The following is a 20,997-nucleotide window of genomic DNA, read 5'->3' as shown; positions in this document are numbered from 1 at the left end:
ATTAAACACTATGTAGACCAAAATGTTTTTGCATCATCGCTTTGGCGCCCGATCCAGCCTGGTGCCCCTACACGTTGCATTCACTGCATACACACTTTTTACGCCACTGTGTCTGAACTCCCTGTAACTTTAGACATTACATAATGACTGGAGTATTTATGAATTACCCTTTATCTAATAAAAAGGAATTCTATCAGAACAATTAGAGGGTGATTTCATGTTTACTGTGTTTATTTAGGATGAAAATCTTTGCTGTTTTTCTTCTGTGCTTTTATTCATTGTTTTAGTGGTTTAAGGTTACAAAAACAGCTTGCTGCCTTACTTTTGGTATTACTGTTCTTTCTTTTCTATAATTGCTGCTGTAATGAGTGAATTTCCCTACTGCTGGATTAAAAATCTATTCTATTCTATTCTATTCTGTGTTTCTTTCTTGTCATCAGGTGAAAGTGTGTAAAGCGTGGAGGATTAATCCATCAGAACCCATCGTTGTCCGGCTGCACTTCTCCCTGTCCCAGTATCGTGAAGGACCTGGTGAGAGCAGTTAACAGAACTTTTCTTAAAGAGCAAGTCACCCCCTACCAGAGTCTCACTCCACTGCCACTTCCTGTTTGAAAAATGCAACAAATGCTGTTGCCTGGCAGACCAAGAGGGCAAAGCTGCTAGCAAATGCACACACACACACACACACACACACACACACACACACACACACACACACACACACACACACACACACACACACACACACACACACACACACACACACACACACACACACACACACCGTCTCAATATAAAACATGCACTAAAGTGCCAAATTATTAACCACATGTGTCTACAGCACAATTAGACACTCATCTATACAGTTTATCAGCATAAAAAATTGATTTGGGGGTGACTTGCTCTTTAAATCAACACAACATCTGATTAAATGAGGCTTCTCACCACAGCTCCAACAGTTGCCGTCTTTCAACCTTCTAACATGGATCACTTCAGTGCAGGAAAACAGCTGCAGCAGTGAGTGTTCACACCTAAAAGTTCATAGTTCATCATTAACATCCTGATCCACATACCGGTTGTGCTCTCCAGGATCCTCACAGTCTTCATATCTCAAGAGTGGAAACACACAACAAACAACAACACCGTGATCCGACAGAGGAGCAGACACAGCTGGTTCAGAGAAAACGGGACCATCAAGAAGCTCAGTGCTCGACTCAGCATATGGCTGCCACTTTCCAGGTACGACAAAGCTGATTATCACAGCTGCTGTTCAATCAATCTGATATTAGAGGTCTTTATTTACCTTTCATCTTCTATGATCAGGCAAATTAAGATCCAGGAAGCAGCTGTTAAAGGAGGGACACATTCACCAGCAATGAAACAAAAACGTTTCCCAAACCAGACGACTTCCTACACCATCAAGAATCCAGCTGGAGAACGTTTCACCTACACCCCCAGTGGAAAGGTCAGGACTCCTGCATTTATCATGGCAAATAAAGTAAATGAAGCCCAAACGTGATCACCACCTCAACAGTTTTATTTGTCAAATAAGTTTCTTTTGGCTCAAGATGAATTAATCATTTACAGTTAGTGGTGACGGAGGATCTGGTGATGCGAGCAGTACCAAACATTACCTTAAAAAATAGAAATTCTATAATCCATCTTTTAAATATCGCCTGTTATCGCCACTGATTGTTTCTACAATCGTTTTAGTAAGAACAAAAATTAAAAATTAAACCTGGTTTAGTAGTTTATCCGTGTATTTCAAATATGTGAAATTAAGATAATAATTTTATTCTTTTATTTCTAGAGAGTGGTGGTTTCAGTGGTGAAATCTTCAATTCAGCTGAGCACCAAACAGCTGATGGAGCTGTTGTTCACCTCCCAAGCTATCAGGCACTGCAAAAGCACATCCAGCCTGCAGCACGGCCTCTTGGTTCAGGTAAAGCTGTGATGTGATAAAAGATAACAAACCACGAGCTTTTGTATCATGTTTAGAAATAAATGCATAAAAAAACCGAGCTAATGTTTTTACTTCTCCTCTGCTGACACTCACCACTCATGTAGGTCAAGCGGAGGGAAAAACCAAGAGTTTATCCGATCATTTGATTTCCTTGGAAAAATAATTACTTTTCATCTGATGATTTACTGAATCTGACGTTTTAGAATTATATTATTATTGGAGTGTTTTCAGTTTAATCAGATTTTATTAACGTTCTTTAGTTAAGTTTAACAAATTCTAAATATATTTGTGCATAAAGGCAGCAGAAGACTATTTGGATTTGAACCCAGGACCCCATACACACCAGACATGAGCTGAGCTACATTCTCTTGTTCTTCAGATTTTTTTTTGTAAAAAAAAAAAGTTGCCATAAATAAACCAATTAAAGGGGAAATAAAATGGTTCAGAGCAGCAATAAAAAACATTCATAATTAGAATAAAAACAATAAATCTCAGCATGTTGGTGTAAACCTTTAACAGCAGAGGGAAAAAAACTGGAAAATACAAAAGAAATCCAAACATCTGGATGAAACACAAGAATCACAGGAAATAAAACATCAGGACTGACACAAATCTGTCCAGAAGTTCAGTGGTGAAACATCAAAAGATGAACCCAACAGAACAAAGAAGTCAAACTGGATCAAATTAGGTTGGTGTAAATAAGTGACGTCCAACCGTACTCCTGCATGTTTTAGATGTTTCTCTGCACCAGTGTGCCACATTTGAATCAGTGGGATATTATCAACCTTCTTTAGAACTTGATGGTAGGCATAATCAGTCGTGTTGGGTAAAGGGAAACATCTAAAACATGCAGGATTTGGATCCTACTTTAAAATAAGCAGAAATACTGAACAACTAACGGTTTGTTTGCACAGTCTCCCAACAAATGCTTTGGTTCATTTACCATGAGCCATGAAAACATCATCAAAGAGGATTTTGGCGTTAATATGACTTGTTACATAAAAATAAACAGAATATGACAATTGTTTTTGCACAGATAATGAGGTATGCTGAGCAGAGACTTGCAACATTGAACGAATACTGTGTTGTCTGTGATGAGCGACACGTCTTTCAAAACGGCCCCATGCTGAAGGTAAAACCTCTTAGTGTCTGAGGAACGGAAGAAACATCTGCTCACTCTTCTGCCTCCTGTGTGTTTGCAGACAGCAGTTTGCACCAGAGAGCTGTGTGTGTTTTCCTTCCACACACTGGGTGTGATGTCTGGAGCTACAGAAGAGGTGGCGACTGGAGCAGAGGTCACTTAGCACTTCTGCAGATTGATGAAGTGATGTGAGAGAAAGGTGTCAGTAATCTTTCTTCTCTTACAGGTGATTGACCTGTTGGTGGCCATGTGCAGAGCTGCTCTTCAGTCGTCTCGCAAAAGCATCATATTTGAGCCATACCCCTCTGTTGTTGACCCGTTCAACCCCAAAACTCTGGCTTTTAATCCAAAGGTATCAGCTGAACGGGATTACTGATGGATAGTACTGCTAATGTGAAGCATTGAACCTTTCTTTTGAACAGAAAAAGAGCTATGAAAGGCTGCAGAGAGCTCTGGATGGTGTGTTGTCAGTCAGAAGGATGGCACAGGTGAGGAGGTTTACAATAAATACCTGTTTCTATGACGATCAGAAAGCTTGACTGACTGGATCTGGTTGGTTATCGTACCCAGGGTCCATACAGCGAGGTAAAGAAGCACATGGACAAGATCGACCCTCTCGCTCATCCCTTTTTACAATGGTAGGACGTAAAATCTTTGATCAAATATCAAAGAAAAATTCTGATATATTGAAATTAATGTCCGGATGTGTGCGTGTTTCATAACAGGATTCTAGCAAGCAACCGGTCTCACATAGTCAAGCTTCCACTGAACAAGGTACGTTAGAGCATCCATAAAAGACTTCTAAACCCATTCATTCATTTATTATTACCGGTATATATTGTATATTTGTAATTTTTATCTGAAATCGCTCAACAAGATGTTGTACGACAGAATTAAGACGATCAAGCTTTCATTTTAAGTAGTTTGTAAAACTAAAATAATATTTAAATTTAATTTAATTTGATGAATGCTGACAAGGCACTGTCATGCCCTCATTAGTGTAAAGAAAATAGCTGATCTAAAAGGTAAAGTATGAGAAGTTTTTCTTACCATCCAAGTAAGCTAAAGACCGCAAGAATACAGGAACCCACAACGCCTCTCCCAACGCATCAGTTTTATGTTTTAAACCATTGTTGGCACCTTTTCCTAACGTAACGCAACTGTGTCACATAACAATTTTTAATTCTAGCTAATATAGTGTGGCATTTTTATGGTAAAAAACAAGGCACGCGCGTGCACACACACACACACACACACACGCACGCATGCACGCACGCACGCACGCACGCACGCACGCACGCACACACACACACACACACACACACACCAATGACTCTACCAGCTGACAGAGGAGAGGCTGTGTTCACAGACAACAGGTCCGTCACATAAACCTTTACCATAACCAACAGAACCAGACACAGAACACCTCACAAACATCCGTTACACTAGGCAACCCGACTCTGGCTTCACTTCCTGTTCAGCTGCTTTGAGCCGAGAACAAGTGATTCGTGTATGTGCAGAGGAAGGAGAGATGATCAGAGGCAAATTTAATGAATGACTCATGATCCAACCATCAAGAACGCTCATGATGACTGGATAAGGATTTTCCAGAATTGTATGATTCAGAAGCAGTAAAAAAAAATCCGTATTTTTTATGTGATATTTGATATGTTGTTTGCACCTCACCTTTAACATCAGTCTTTAAAGCAAATATTGGCATTCAAGGCAAAAGCAATGCATAAAGATTATCAGGTTGACACAGTTCAGTGCAAATTCCTCTAAACTGAAAGGTCATGTAGACAAGAGTTGTTCATGGGCTTGTGGCAATGTGTGAAGTCAAAATAGAACAATGGTGACTTGTAACTTTCTATCCTGCCTTTCTATCATTTTTACTCCGTTCTCATATCAGTGGTTTTCCTGGTTTCCTGCAGCAGCTGAAGTTCATGAGAACATCTCATCAGTTCCTGCTGATCAGCAGCCCTCCATCCAAGGAGCTTCGCTTTCAGACGGCCAGGAAACTTTATGGCAGCACTTTTGCTTTTCAGTGAGTAAGATCGATGCTAACTTTCAGGTTTTTTATTTGAGTGTAATCCATTTTATATTATTTTCTTTTAGTGGGTCCCACATAGAAAACTGGCACTCCATTCTGAGGAAAGGTCTCATAAATGCCTCTTACACAAAATTACAGGTAAAACACAACATCAGTCAAGCTATTTATTAAGTTTATTGTTTCAGATCCACATAAGGAAACTAATGTGCCAGAAGGGAATGCAGACAAGCAAACGGAAATGATCTTATCCTATTTTTATTTTCTATGAAGCTCCACGGAGCTGCATATGGAAAAGGCATCTATTTGAGCCCCATTTCAAATATTTCTTTTGGATATTCCGGTGGGATCAAACATTTCAGCACTTTTCTCTTAACGTATTTAATCTCTCTGAAGTGATGATACCCTCTGCTCTTTGTTTAGAGATGGGTAAAGGTCAGCATCAAGTACCAACCAGAGAAGAACTTCTAAAGAATTACAACAAAATAAAGAAAATGGAAGAGGTCAGACTGTCTTTTACTGCACATATCTAATTTTTCATTTCTTGTTTCTTCATTCATGTTTTGGATTCTGTCTTTGTTTCAGGAACAGCCGGGACAAACCAGGTTTCTGTGTAGCCATAATCTAAACTGTGTTGCTCTGTGTGAAGGTGAGTACGATTCACAAAAGGTCAGCGTTTTATAACACAATGTTTAACCTCAAAGCTTTCCGTGTCCCAGTTATCACCTCTAAAGTCCTCCAGAAACACGGACACATTTGGGTCTGTCCAGTCTCCGACCATGTGTGCACACGTTTCCTCTTTGTGTGAGTAAAAACATTGAACATTCATTTATTTCTGCCCTTAAGCTCAATCAGAAATGTCAGCAGGGTTTCAGTCTTCATCCATGTTCTGTTTCTGTCGGTAACAGGTATGAAAACGGTCAGGTGGGAGACGTGCACATCGACACTCAGGATGCAAAAATCCAGCAGGAAATTTCACAAATAATCGATTCAGAGCTCAGCTGAGGCAGAAAACTATCACTGTTTATAGCTAGAGACTTTTTTTAATACACATTGCTAAAGGGAGACATTGCAACTTTTTTATATTTTTAAATCATTTTCTAGAGCCAGTATGTGCTAAAATGAACCTTTACAGGTAAATGAAATGTCACCCGGCCTCTATCGCCCCTTGTGGCCAGAAAATGACACCTGTAACTTCAGACAGGTGGACCGCTCTGCTGGGACTAAAGAAAAAATTGAGCTGACATACCCAGCGCTGCAGTCTGCTTTCAGCACGTTTCCTGCTTGTTTTAGATCATGGACACAGCTGGTTGTTTTAATTTAGTGTTGAATCACTTCTGTAGACACTAAGGCTGGGGAGACGTTTCAATTTTTATGAAGGTGTGAAACAAGACAAACGCACAGCGAGGAGAAAAGTTTTGCCTTTGGTTCTACAAAAGGACACTAGGGGGCGATAAAAGCAAGCCAAAACTGCCTAGTTTCAATATTTTGTAAATGTTTATTTGAATATAAAACTTTACAACTTTTTAAGAGATTTGAAGTCAAGGACCTGCTTGCTGTGTTTCACTCTGAAGATGTTTCATTATTGAGGCTACAAACATAGAGACTAAGAAGTTCTTCAAATATTCAGTGGAGACTGCTGAATGTTAAAGGATTAGCTTGATCTGAGGCTATGAACAAGTCAGGGTTATGAACAGGTAAGGTCAAAGACTCAGTTTGGTGAAACAGAGATCTGTTTTAATCAGATCGATGAGCAAACAGCTAGTTCACCTGGTGCATTACTGTTATTTGAAAAATGTTGTCATTTCAAAAATTGCGATCATGTGGCCTATCATTTTAAAAACATGATGTAATTATTACATCATAACAGAAAAAAATAAAAATGTAGACAAAAACAAATCTTGAAATGAAAAGGATAAATGTAAATAGACCACATATGTCCACATGATATTAAAACCAACAAACAAACAAAACTAAATATCTCTAATATTTTAAAAAAAACTGGCTATAGGTGCATTTTTATAGAATAATGAACAAAAATTACTAACAATTTCTTAAACTTGAGGTTGATCAAGGAGCTATCCACTTTGGGTAAAGTGTGTTTATAATATTTCCAAATAACCAGTTTCACCAGAAATTTGACTTTATCAGAAACAAGTCAGTGACCTTTACGAACAAATCCAGATCTTAAACAAAAACCACTAAATAAATCTATTTTAGAATATTTTTAAGTAGATCTTTCCCAAGCTACTTGTCATCATCACAGAGGCAGTACAACAGCAATTGTGTTTTGTCTTTTAATACAATGGGTCCACGCCATCCTGTGAGGCAGGAATACACCATTATAACAGTAAACTGGTTCCATGTGAGCCCTGCAGCCCCCCCCCCCCCACACACACACACACCTCCGCCCTGCTTAAATAAAGCAGAAATATATTTTCTTTATATTCTTTAACGTTTTAAGATTCAGACTTTAAATTATTTCTTGTGCCGATTTGGCCAAAAGGTACCAGTCTCAAGGTGACTGTCCTCGTGTCATTCTCTCTGAAGAGGAATAAGCAGTGTGACAAACGTTTTCTGGGTCAGCCCAGCAGGCGATGAACTGAAGGGAGGAGAGCTGTGAAGTTGCTTTTACAGCCCAGAGGAAGACATTTTTCTGTGACCATATGGCCCACTGATGATAGTGCAGATGATACTTCTAATCCTAAAAACCACAAATCATTTCTCTTCCACTCTTCATTTCAGTAAGATTGCATTTGACTCAATATCAGCAAAACTGCACAATAAGAGTGTCAGAGTCTGAGAAGATGATCATCTGTGGCTTGTGAAATCTCATTAACTGGTGTTCATTCATCCGTGTAACTCACACAAACCACACAGACGGATCTGTGAGCCTTCAAGCCTTTTAGCAAATGGAAACAAGAGCTATAAATGAGAAAGGCTTCATTGAATGAGGCAAAATGCTGTGTATGCCTTTAAGAGCCCCGTGTCCCGCGACATGTCTTTCCCCTAGCTTCTTGTGTTTGCAGGCATCAGCTGTCCTCAGTGCTGAAGGACAGATGATGCAAGGACATCTTTTCCTTCACATCAGTGAGATTTAAAGAAGAGGAAGACGTGCTTTTCCTGTTCTGCTGGCTGTCATTTCACTGAGCAGAAAATTACAGAAAAGGCAACATGGACAAAAGACAGACAAGAGATTAAGACTGCTGAAAAGTTTGGATTACAAGGCAGAAGAGTTTCTTTTGGTTTCCTACTTTTGAAGAAGATTGTTGTTTCTCATGGGACACATGTAAATAAGCCAACGCTGCAGGCTCTGAAATGATATTCTGCTCTTTTATTTGTTTATATTTCCACACAAGAAAAGTTCAAATGCTGCAGAACTGAGATGGAACATCATTCATTTTCTTCCTCTGGCCCATTAGTCTCTCCAGCTCCACAACCAAATAAAGCAACCTTCAGGAGAACCAGCCGATCAGAAGGAAATGGTGTCTGTCCAATTCCCGGAATTCCAGCAGATATCCTCCGCATGAGAGTCAAAGAAGGAAGCAAAATCCACAACTTACTGCAGTTTGTGTCAAATCGCATGCAAGGACGAGGAGGAGGAGACAGCACCAGGACACCAGTGAGACAGGTGGTCTTCACAGGGTCAGGCAGAGGAATCACCAAAACTATCACCTGTGTGGAAATCCTGAAACGTGAAGTGGAGGGGCTGCACCAGCTGTCCAAACTTCACTACAAGACGATTAATGAGATCTGGGAGAGTCCACAGCAAGAAGCAGCAGCACTAACTGTAGAGACAACCGTCCCTGCCATCTGCATCCTGCTCTCCAAAGATCCTCTGGATCCCCAGGAGCCCGGCTATCAACCCCCACATACCTTCAGTGTTCCTGAAGATGATGGAGGGGGACATAGGGACCTGCTCAGGACAGCAGACAGGTCCACTTCGCAGCATGCAGCTAAACGATTGTGTCCGAATTCCTAGACTAAATGTCCCCCTCCGTTTAAAACCACATACTTAAATTAGAACATTTATGTTTTTCTTCAGTGATCTGGGGTTTCACATCAGAGGATGTCTAGTTTTACTAGTTTTGACTGTTACTACAATGTCTGGGCAAATTTTTTGTATGTTCGTTCTGTGCAATCCATCAAATTCAATTTTTTGGTTATTTTCTAAACAGAGTATTGATTGTTTTTTTTACTTTTTAAGCTTTGGCAAACACTGTAGCCACCCTCAGAGCATGCTGATGATGGATACTTCAAATAATCAACCAGATATCTATCTATCTATCTATCTATCTATCTATCTATCTATCTATCTATCTATCTATCTATCTATCTATCTATCTATCTATCTATCTATCTATCTATCTATCTATCTATTTATCTATCTATCTATCTATCTATCTATCTATCTATCTATCTATCTATCTATCTATCTATTTATCTATCTATCTATCTATCTATCTATCTATCTATCTATCTATCTATCTATCATCTATCTATCTATCTATCTATCTATCTATCTATCTATCTATCTATCTATCTATCTATCTATCTATCTATCTATCATTTATCTATCTATCATTTATCTATCTATCTGTCTATCTATCTATCTATCTATCTATCTATCTATCTATCTATCTATCTATCTATCTATCTATCTATCTATCTATCTATCTATCTATCTATCTATCATCTATTCTATCTATCTATCTATCTATCTATCTATCTATCTATCTATCTATCTATCTATCTATCTATCATCTATCTATCTATCTATCTATCTATCTATCTATCTATCTATCTATCTATCTATCTATCTATCTATCTATCATTTATCTATCTATCTATCTATCTATCTATCTATCTATCTATCTATCTATCTATCTATCTATCTATCTATCTATCTATCTATCTATCTATCTATCTATCTATCTATCTATCTATTTATCTATCTATCTATCTATCTATCTATCTATCTATCTATCTATCTATCTATCTATCTATCTATCTATCTATCATCTATCTATCTATCTATCTATCATTTATCTATCTATCATTTATCTATCTATCTATCTATCTATCTATCTATCTATCTATCTATCTATCTATCTATCTATCTATCTATCTATCTATCATCTATTCTATCTATCTATCTATCTATCTATCTATCTATCTATCTATCATCTATCTATCTATCTATCTATCTATCTATCTATCTATCTATCTATCTATCTATCTATCTATCTATCTATCTATCTATCTATCTATCTATCATTTATCTATCATCTATCTATCTATCTATCTATCTATCTATCTATCTATCTATCTATCTATCTATCTATCTATCTATCTATCTATCTATCTATCTATCTATCTATCTATCTATCTATCTATCTATCTATCATCTATTCTATCTATCTATCTATCTATCTATCTATCTATCTATCTATCTATCTATCTATCTATCTATCTATCTATCTATCTATCTGTCTATCTGTCTGTCTGTCTGTCTGTCTGTCTGTCTGTCTGTCTGTCTATCTATCTATCTATCTATCTATCTATCTATCTATCTATCTATCTGTCTGTCTGTCTGTCTGTCTGTCTGTCTGTCTGTCTGTCTATCTATCTATCTATCTATCTATCTATCTATCTATCTATCTATCTATCTGTCTGTCTGTCTGTCTATCTATCTATCTATCTCTATCTGTCTGTCTGTCTGTCTGTCTGTCTGTCTGTCTGTATGTCTGTCTGTCTGTCTGTCTATCTATCTATCTATCTATCTATCTATCTATCTATCTATCTATCTATCTATCTATCTATCTATCTATCTATCTATCTATCTATCTATCTATCTATCTATCTATCTATCTATCTATCTATCTATCTATCTATCTATCTATCTATCTATCTATCTATCTAGTCCCCCCTCAGGCTGTAACACAGGACCTAGCTGCCTCACCCCACAAAAGACTATTCCTTTAAGACGCAGATGCACAAACAGGAAGTGATCGGTAGTCATTCCACTCCAATCCAGCTGGTGGCAGTAATGCACCAAATTGTTGTTTGCCAAGTGCCATAAGACCACAAATAAGAAGAAGATGAGAAAACAGAAGAAGAGAGGTGGGAGCGTTCGTAACAAACTCAAAGCGATAGTCAAACCATTAAGCATGAAACTCAGTTATCCTAGAGGCTCCAATAAGAGAAAGAAGCAGCTTGCTTCAAAAAAGCTTTTATCTTCACTTCCGAAGTGACGTCGTTTTTCCATGTAAACATCAAAAGGAAGCAGAAAAGGAAATACTATGGAAAATGTTTAAAGGGAGGAAAACATAGACCAAAATGGAAAATAGAAGGAAAAAAAAGAAGGAAAAAGCACAGGGGCACTGACAGGAAGAAGAAAGCAGAGCAAATATTGAAGGCACTCAAAGGGAGAGTCAGGAAAAAGGAGGAGGACTAATAAAAAGTGAAAATAACTCATGTCAGAAGAGGGGAGAGTTTCGCTAATCCAGTTAAAGATAAGATTGTCGAAAATTTAGTGTAAGGGGGCCTGTGTTCGCCTTGGGCCTCCAAATGACTAAATCAGCTACTGTGTGTGACAAAAGCATCTTTCCATGGCTTTCTCTGAAATAAATCTTTGAGTCATTCTTAGTCTGACTGACCCAGGCCCCCACAATGCAGCTTTAAAATTGAGGCCAACCCGGAAGTAAGAAAAATTGCAGTTCCACCCTCATCCGCTGGGGACTGGTGTCAGAAGCGAGCAAATCCTCATTGACTCCCATCTTAAAAATACAAATTTCACAGCAGAATTAAACATGTTTACAGCCTGGTACCAGAACATGTTTTTTGTTTAAATGATCTAGTTTACACTCATGACAACTCTGAGGGGGGTGAATTTTTTCTCACTCTTCTATTTAAGTGTATTAAAAGCCTAAAATTCTGTATAATTAATGAGCATCAGACACACGTGACCACAGAGCTAGCTCCGTGGAAAGGCCTCAGTTGAGCCCGGTCTGACCTCTCACCTGAGGAAACTCTGCTAGGGTAGGCCTGCCTGGAGCCGACGCCCACAACAGCCTTCAGGATCCGAGATGTTCACAAACCCAGCCACTGGTGATTCAGCGGATGGGATGCACTCACTCACTCACTCACTCACTCACTCACTCACTCACTCACAGCCAGAGACGTGTGTGTGTGGGGGAAACCAGACATATCAGCACGGTCCTTTCTCCAAAAGTCAGCGTCCTCGATGCAGGAGAAGAATCCAAGCAGGAGGATGAAGTGGAGGAAAATGAAACTGAGGTTGTTACAGAAGGAGAGGCTGAGAAAGAAGCCCACGTTGAGCTTTCAGAAAGGTGAAAGAACCATCTAAACTCAGTTGGAAAGAAAATCCCAACCATACAGAAGTTTAAAGATCTGACACACCTGGGAGAATCTGTCACAACTCCAAAAGATAAAACCACTTGAGAAGGTTCTTGAGCTGGATGGATGGAGTTGTCTATAACCACTACAGTAAAAAGGTCAGGAGAACCTGTATGAGAGAGCACGAGGAGCGTGACCAGCTTTACCCACATATGAATTCAGAAAACATCTCTTCATCTTCATCACTTGCAGATGACAGCACACTTTTAGGACACGTTAATTCTAACAATGTGGTGAAGAAAGAGTGGTAGAAGCAGAAGAAGGAATTGGATTGATAAATTTAACTTGTTGCATAACACTTCCTTTAAATGTATCTAAACACTTTTTCGCTGCATTGACAGGATGGGGTATTTGCCCTGTCTGATGGCAATAAACAGAACAAAAGCATTTAGAAAAGAAGGGAAGATGGGGAGTTTCTGCCCTCCAGAGTCTGAACGCTGGTACTACAGTTGTATTAATTTTAGAATAGAACATTTTAGCCCCCTTATCTCCAGGACCAAGATTGAGAACTACTGCACTAAAGCATGATTCTCAGCAAAAAATACGGTTTCCAGAAAAGCTGTTGCTACCACCCTTCCTAACAAACACGTGACAACTCATTTTTCAGCCAGAACAGCAAACTCTGCTCTAAAAGATTGGTTTTAGGGTTATTTATTTTTGCCTAACTGGATGAAATAGCATGAATGTACATCAGACGCAGAAGAAAAGTTTAAAGCTTTAATGAAAATTATCTTGTAAGTTAATTTCTTCTTTAAAACTAAGAATAAACATAAAATACGTGTTTCAGTTTCTTTTCTTATAAATTCAAAAGGCAGCACAGACAAGTTAGTGGGACTGGGACTAACGCAGGTTCCACACAGAAGATCTAACTAACAGTTTATGTATTAACCACAGTGCAGCTTAATATTAGCCTGCACTAAAACACAACCAAGGTAATACATTTGTTTTTTATTGTTTACATTAAATAATCTTGATGTCATTTCCTAAAACCACCACTAGATGGTGCCAACAGACAGCCTTCTACATGAACCACTTCCTTTGTCTCATATGTACTTTATGCAGATTTCCTAACAAATGACAGTTTGTATTCTTTAAACAGTTTGTCAGTTTTGCAATAAAAAACAATCTTTGCTGCTTGTTTCATAAAATTTTTGCAGCGATGCATCAACAAATGTTTGGCACGTTTGCAAACGAGTTGCATGTAACAATCCCCTCTTTTTCTTCTGACCTCATGATTTTAGGTGCTGACTTTGCGCTGATGGATTGAGATATCTCAAAAAGTCAATTGAATGTTTGGTTTAAATTCTTTAGATCTAAAACTCTGTGGTAGTAAATCTGTTTTCAGACAATCTATTGTCCTTTCTTTTTCTGTTCTTTGGCTATATCTCATCTTTCCTCTTAAATAATTCCCATATGTATAGCAGTGTCCCTGGCTTCTGATGAACCAGCAACACACGGCGTCTTTGGGAACAGGCTGGACAGGCGGCAGAGTCATAGAATAATAAATGTAGCTGCATGCTGAGACCACAAAACAAAGATTAGAAACTATAATCGCAGGAAATATGCGTTTTATTACACCGAAACCACAGCGTTTTGTTTTCATGGATGGATGGTTGAGAAAATGAAGCAACATGACATAGAAAAACATTCTTGGGGGTTCTACACAACCATGAGTGAGTGGATATGATGTTATGGGTCAAAGGTGAACTTTTGTCTGCTATGAAAGCAGAAAGGCAATCATTATGAAGGGCAGTCCTGTCAAGTAATGTAGAAAAATGGCTTTCATAACAGATAATTGTTGATTTACTACATTTTACATGTGAATATCGCACTTGTGTTAACATTTTTTAGTAAAACTTAAAAACATAACGCGTTATACTCCACCTCGACCCATCATTCATGTGAAGGTACGCGACCTCTTTCTTTGAACACGATTTGGACCTCATAACTTCAGACCTGCGCTCTTCAGAGGAGCACTGAAACAAGAACCTTCTTGCATAAATCTAAATCATCAGTGAAAAGCCAGACCATTACCAGGAAGTAGACCATGGCGGTGTTTTACTCTTTCAAGCAATCGGTGATGGAAACTCAATCAAGGTGGCGTAAAAAGGTGGCTGCTACTTTTTCACCATCAGCACACACATGCAGGTACGTAGCAAGCGTAGGCTGAACGTCGTCGGTGCAGTTTTCTATCTTTAATTGGGACTTCCGATGCCTGCTTCCAATCACGGTCCAGGGTAGACACAGACAGGCCCACTGGCCAACCACAGTTGATCACACTTTACTTCACTTAAGGACAAGGGAAGAATTGATCCCACTCATTTACAGAAGTAGAAACTATTTGTGCCTGTGCTTGTGTGCAAAGGTTTTCATGCTGCAGGCGGTGAAACATGATAATGATCACAGGTGTGAAATGTTTTAAAGTTAAAAGTTTGGATACTTCTGTCACCTCTGTTCATCATGCAGCTTCTTCTACATTCATGCACACGTGAAACCATTTCTCAACCCAACTGGTGTTCCATCCATCAGCCCATTGTCTATACCAGCTTATCCATGCAGAGTCACGGGGGGCTGGTGCCTATCTCCAGCAATCTTCAGGCAAAAAGGCGGGACACACCTTGGACAGGTTGCCAATCCGTTGCAGCCGAGGATCTTTGGTAACATCTTTTATCATCTTTGTGCGCATGCCACAAAATGGCCTGCTATCAATCTGCGACGTACACTTTAAAAATCCTCAATATCTAAACACTTCAACGTCTAAAGACAGGAGGAAGTTTAGAGACAAGCTTAAAATCTGTATTGAAGAGAAAATCCAAGTTTTTAAAAGCCCGTATAATGGGTCCGATTCACCGGTGTTTTTTTCACAAATCAGCTGAGGAGACATTTATTCCTATTCAACAGAAAGCCCTGGACTCTTCACTCATGAAAAATTAAAGACTTACATATAGGGATGGACAATATATCGACATCGATTTCGGTGTTGGCCGATGTTAGTCATTTTTTAACATATCGGTATCGGTCCGATAAATACAACTGAGCCGAGATTAACAACCGATATTTGTTTCCATCTCGTCTCCATTTGTTTGCCTGTTTCAGACGGTGAGGGGGTGATGTGTAATTGTTTAGTCATGGGAACAGTGAATTAAATCATCTCAGAACCGTAAATGTGTGTGTTGTGTGTACATGATAACATCAAATCAGCTTTAATAATTTAATTCTATACAAAATCTGCTGAGTTTAGAAGCATTAATATCAGTATATCGGTATTGGCAAATATCGATTATTGGGCATAACAGTGATCTTGATTGTTAGGTATTGGTATCTGCCCCAAAATTTCATATCGGTGCGTCACTACTTACAAACTTCTGGAGGCCTACGATTCTTTTGTTTTAAGGAAAGTTGAGCCGAATTATCTCTTTGTTGTGCATGTCTCATTGAATGAATGGATGATGGAAGGAAAGACGATGTCTCCTCCAGTCTGTCGAGCTCATAAAGCTCGGTTTATGCTTGACGCATTTACTTTCCGCTTGGTGATGCGGCTCGCGGATGGAACGTGCTTCACAACTCGCAGCGTTTATGGTTCACGCGGCTTGTCTCTGCGGTGAGCCAATATTCTCCCAAACTGTAGGGGGCAGCATGGAGCTCTACGGCATGCATCCAACACTACACCATAGTAGAAGTAAAAATTACTGTTGTTTACAACATGGCTTTCCAGCATTTTCTAACAGCGTCCTCGTCTTTTCCGACAGTGCGAGCTATTTCTCTCCAAGAATTATTAACAACATGTTGATCACGGTGATCTCTGAGAGGTGAATCATACAAATGTCTGTATTTACAAACCTCTGCCACACTAGTTCTTGCCAGTCCGCCATGTTTTTCTGCGTCCGACCATCCGCGTGGTTGGAAAATTTCCTAGGTGCGCGGTGCGGAAATTTTGGGCCGTGCGGAGGGGCGTGGTTGTTAAAATGACGCAATTTAGCCGCGCGCAGCCGTGCGGACCTCGCGGACGCGTCAAGCATAAACCAACCTTAAGTCTTCATTAGTCAGCGTCCTTATTTATTTCTTTATTTATTATTTTTATGATCGCGGATTGAGACACCTGGATCAAAACATGAAAGCAACATGACTCCATGGATTTAAAAATACACAAAGATGAATGTTTTTAAAAACATCTTCTCTAATTAACAAATACTTACAAGGACTTACCATGAGCTAAATGAGCCTCACTGTCCGGGTTGCTTCCTATCATCTCTTTCATATTTTGCTGTCGTTTACGGAGGATACTCCAATAAAACTTTTCATCAAGCCTCCCACGGGCCGAACAATCAACCACCCAGCAAGTATGATCCATCTGCTTCGCTAAATCCTCCTCCAAACATGCAGAACAACCAAATTATTGGCAAAATGCATTGATTCTTGCCACACACTATCGTGATGCAAGAAACACAAACACTGACATCACAAAAGATCCTCCTACTGTTAAAGGTGATTCCCGTCTTGATGACTGAAGATTTGTTTGCTTTACTTTTAAAACAAATTCGGCAAATCCGTGTTTCTAATTTCTTGCTTTTACATTTGCATTATTTAATCACTTCAGGGATTTTGCTGTAAGGTTTGATTAAATTGTACACTTACTCATTTCATTGACATCATGTTGCTACAGCAAAATACAATAACCCGTTTGATGTTCACATTAAGAAAATGCATTGAAAAGCTTCAAATTAGCACTTTTTCATTTGTACAGCCACTGATTTTCTAAATGTTTTTTTCTCCAGATATGTTCTGAGCATAGATTTATGATAATGAATTATGAAAGGATGCTTTTATAATGATTATTTATTTCTTTAAAACCCTACATCTCCAGAACAGTTGTTCTGCAAAGTTTAGGGACACTCAAAATGATCTACTTCGAGAAGCCCATAAAATAAATATCAAATAAACATTTTTTGAGTAAAGGAGCATAGCTAGTTAGCAACACTAACAAAAACAGATGCCATTGTTAAAAAGGAGGTTTTCCAGAACAACTACAGCTCATTTTCCTGTGATATCTGAGCCTAATCTGACATCTACACCTGCTGTTCCATCTTTGCTCGATGATTAAATCCTGGCAGTACCATCTTCTGCTCAGAACTCCTCTGTTCTGCTGGGCTTCTCCTCACCTGGAACCAATCTGTAACACAATCAAAGTGTCCCAACATGAAAGCCCAGCTCGTTTCTTTGATAGTCTGTTTCTCCCCATGCTTGCTTCTCTTTCTTCTCCCCAGTTTCTCTGACAGGAAAGTCTGGAAAAAATGGAGCTTAAAATAGAGACTCAGTCACTAATGATTATGCAAATGAACTTGAAACAATTCACTGGCGCTCTGCTTTTGCAGAAAACAGAATGGCCCCCTTTGTCTTTGAGGGTGTTGTGAAAAAAAGTCGGAACTGAGAGATCTGTTTGTGGTCTGTTTGTGGACTGAGAACACTCATGTTAGGGGTTTGGGGAATCTGAGGTGATAGGATTCAAGGACAAACAACCATTCAACTATGAGATGCAAATCTGGAGTTTTATTTCAAAACGGAATATTCAAATAACAAAAAAAGACGTTTTACTTGTGGAAATATGGAAACAATACAGTCGTGTTTCGTTCCACAGGGCCTTTTCTGTCTCCTTTTGTTTCTGGATTGCATTAATTTATCCAAAGTAATGACTGCAGCTTCTGGTTGAGTTACAGTTTGCAGGCTGTCCATCGTTCATCCCTCTCACCTTCAGAATAATCACAGGGTGATTAAACTCTAATAGCAGCCTTTTGAGAAGTCCAGGGGGGATTTACTCCTGAGTCAACATGCCAGACCCCATTTCCTCTTCACTCACAGCTGCCTCTCAACACCCCAGCAGCTCCAGCCACGCTGGAGCTCCACGTGGAACTTGACAAAACCCTGGAAGTGACCCTGCATAATGTCTTAGATCCACACGAGAGCTTGCCCGTAAATGTTGTTTCCATCAAAGGACAAGTGATTAGCTCAGTTTAGCAAAATGTTAGTGTTTGAAAGTGCAGCACAAAAGAAACATCAGAAAATCACAATGAATCCCAGAATATCAAACCCCTGTCCATGTGTACAGACAACCTAATTTATGGGATTTTTAGCTCAATAACCAAAGAGAAAAGAACAGAAGCAGAAAACTGAGAACTTATCAAAAAGATAAAAACCTGCATAAAATGTTGCCTTTAAATCTCTGAGTCGCTTAAGAACTCCAACAAGTCATTTTCAAAATCAAACCAAAGGTTTTGAACACTAAATATCAACACATCAACATCAATACATGTGTTCTGTACAGAGTATTTTTGTTCCCTTATTTGATTGTATTTTGCTTTCAATCAGTTAGAAATTCTTCCAGTGTGATAAAGTGATCTTGAACAATATTCTGAACCTGCAGGAGCTGGCCATAAAATGAGAATATCATGACAAAGTTGATTTTTTTCGGTAATTTCATTCAAAAAGTGAAACTTGTATATTAGATTCATTCATGACACACAGACCAATCTATTTAAATTGTTTATTTATTTTAATTTTGATGATTATAACTGACAACTAATTAAACTCCCAAATTCAGTATCTTAAAATATTAGAATATTGTGAAAAGGTTCAATATTGAAGACTCCTGGTTCCACAGTCTAATCAGCTAATTAACTAAAAACACCTGCAAAAGCCTTTAAATGGTCTCTCAGTCTAGTGCTGTAGGCTACACAATCACGGGGAAGACTGCTGAACTGACATGTGTCCTAAAGACGACCATTGACACTTTGCACAAGGAAGGAGATTACAACAGGTAATTGCCAAAGAAGCTGGCTCTTCACAGAACTCTGTGTCCAAGCACGTTAATAAAGATGTGAAGGGAAGGACAAGATGTGGTAAAAAAAAAGTGTACAAGCAAAGAGATAACCAGGAGAGGATTGTGAAACAAAACTCATTCAAAAATATGGGGGAGATTTACAAAGGGTGGAATGCAGCTGGAGTCAGTGCTTCAAGAACCACTAAGGACAGATGTGTGGCCTAATCCGTGGGAAGGATGCTTGTAAGAGTGCATTTTGAGGTCGATGACATCACAGTGCAGCGACGAGTACTGTCCGAGTTCCAAGAATACTCATTCTTGCGTCCTCAAATGTGTCCTCGCTCTGCCCACATTTCGAGGACGGGTCTGTTGTATCGTCACAGAACAAGGCTATCCCAGCATGCTTTGCACGCTGGCTGTGGATTTTCAACAGGAAAAGAAAATGGGGAGAGCTACAAAGTTTTAAACGTAAGTTTGTTAAAAACTAGCCGTAGAAACCTAAAAAGCTTAGAGCGGTTCTATTTATCGACATTTTTCGTTTGTATATTTGTTTTTTTAAATTATGTTTTAGGCAGAAATCAGCCAGAACGAGTTTGTTTCACAGGTCCCAGTTATTCCCGTTGGTGTGTGTGTGTGTGTGTGTGTGTGTGTGTGTGTGTGTGTGTGTGTGTGTGTGTGTGTGTGTGTGTGTGTGTGTGTGTGTGTGTGTGTGTGTGTGTGTGTGTGTGGCGAATTAAACTTGTCATTTGTTTTAAGGACAACAAAGCAAAGAAGCATTTTTTTAAGCTTAGAGGTGAAGAGTGAAGCTGTTTACACACACAACCACAGTAGTTCTTCTGTGTTCTGTTGTGAAAAGTAGTTTTACATTCAGGGATTTACACAGCTGACATGTTTTAATGAAGTAAAAATAGTTTGTGTGAAGAATATATTTTTATCTTCTCATGTGGATAAATGTAAAAATGTGTTTACTGCCTTTTGTCACCTGTGATCTCTGATTTTCTCTGTAGGACTGCTGGTGTCCAGGGTCAGAAGAGGCTTTACCTGGTGGTCCTCCTGGGAGAGAGGCCTTCTACTGTTATTATGTTAATGTTATTTAGCTGTTTGATATTTGAACACGTTTATTAAAACAAATACTAACTGATAACTCTTTCTGGTCATTGATTTTATCACCAGTTTTATTATTACAGATGTTTTTGAACATGTTACATGAACAGAAAATGAAAAGATGGTAAGGAGACAAGATTATTTATAATACCTTACAATTATTTACAGATCAAAACCAGTATGGACCAGTTATGTATGGTTAAAGCAGGATTAACCTGAGTGACTCTTCCTGGATCATTTATTTAAACTGAGTGAGCAGGAAGTCTTTAACAGTGTAGCTGGATCTGCTGCAGGAGGATCCAGTCGTGGATGGAGGGCTGGAGCAGACCCGTGGCTGGACGTTTCTGGCCAGAGGAACATCATACAGGACGGTCTGCAGAGAGCTTTGGGACGCTTCCTCTCACTGTCCACGCCATCGTCCATCTACAGGGCCTGCTGAGCTGGCTCAGACGACGGCTGTTACATCTCTAAGATGTATTCAGGAATACGAAATGAGGAGATGGTTTATG

The 20,997-nt window shown here is 39.1% G+C and overlaps 2 protein-coding genes across 2 annotated transcripts in view; both read left to right on the top strand.

Annotated features, from left to right (window-relative positions):
• The window catches only part of LOC107388506 (protein mono-ADP-ribosyltransferase PARP6), an 11,032-nt gene extending 4,351 nt beyond the window's left edge, over positions 1 to 6,681 (top strand). Inside the window, exons 6-23 of the mRNA XM_054732929.2 lie at positions 441 to 531; positions 951 to 1,017; positions 1,090 to 1,239; positions 1,324 to 1,465; positions 1,811 to 1,942; positions 3,000 to 3,095; positions 3,166 to 3,258; positions 3,331 to 3,456; positions 3,527 to 3,592; positions 3,675 to 3,742; positions 3,830 to 3,878; positions 5,036 to 5,148; positions 5,220 to 5,292; positions 5,425 to 5,494; positions 5,575 to 5,654; positions 5,737 to 5,800; positions 5,871 to 5,955; positions 6,060 to 6,681. Of these exons, the coding sequence (XP_054588904.1) occupies positions 441 to 531; positions 951 to 1,017; positions 1,090 to 1,239; positions 1,324 to 1,465; positions 1,811 to 1,942; positions 3,000 to 3,095; positions 3,166 to 3,258; positions 3,331 to 3,456; positions 3,527 to 3,592; positions 3,675 to 3,742; positions 3,830 to 3,878; positions 5,036 to 5,148; positions 5,220 to 5,292; positions 5,425 to 5,494; positions 5,575 to 5,654; positions 5,737 to 5,800; positions 5,871 to 5,955; positions 6,060 to 6,156 (1,662 nt within the window). The 3' untranslated portion in view covers positions 6,157 to 6,681. The remainder of the gene's footprint in view (positions 1 to 440; positions 532 to 950; positions 1,018 to 1,089; positions 1,240 to 1,323; positions 1,466 to 1,810; positions 1,943 to 2,999; positions 3,096 to 3,165; positions 3,259 to 3,330; positions 3,457 to 3,526; positions 3,593 to 3,674; positions 3,743 to 3,829; positions 3,879 to 5,035; positions 5,149 to 5,219; positions 5,293 to 5,424; positions 5,495 to 5,574; positions 5,655 to 5,736; positions 5,801 to 5,870; positions 5,956 to 6,059) is intronic.
• Positions 6,682 to 6,779: 98 nt separating this feature from the next.
• On the top strand, positions 6,780 to 9,484 carry LOC107388548 (ribonuclease P protein subunit p25-like protein). The gene has a single exon (XM_015964113.3). It carries the CDS (start codon positions 8,537 to 8,539, stop codon positions 9,131 to 9,133), a length of 597 nt encoding a protein of 198 aa, XP_015819599.1. The 5' UTR covers positions 6,780 to 8,536; the 3' UTR covers positions 9,134 to 9,484.
• The last annotated feature ends 11,513 nt before the right edge of the window (positions 9,485 to 20,997 follow it).

This window comes from Nothobranchius furzeri, chromosome 4 (genome assembly GCF_043380555.1).
Source record: "Nothobranchius furzeri strain GRZ-AD chromosome 4, NfurGRZ-RIMD1, whole genome shotgun sequence".
In the NCBI taxonomy this organism is placed as follows: Eukaryota; Metazoa; Chordata; class Actinopteri; order Cyprinodontiformes; family Nothobranchiidae; genus Nothobranchius; species Nothobranchius furzeri.
The sequence above is the reverse complement of the archived record's forward strand: the minus strand, read 5'-3'. Positions and strand labels throughout refer to the sequence as shown.

Bases quoted from the DNA above. Each gene is read 5' to 3' on its own strand.
- LOC107388548 (XM_015964113.3), top strand. From the start codon at position 8,537: ATGGAACATCATTCATTTTCTTCCTCTGGCCCATTAGTCTCTCCAGCT.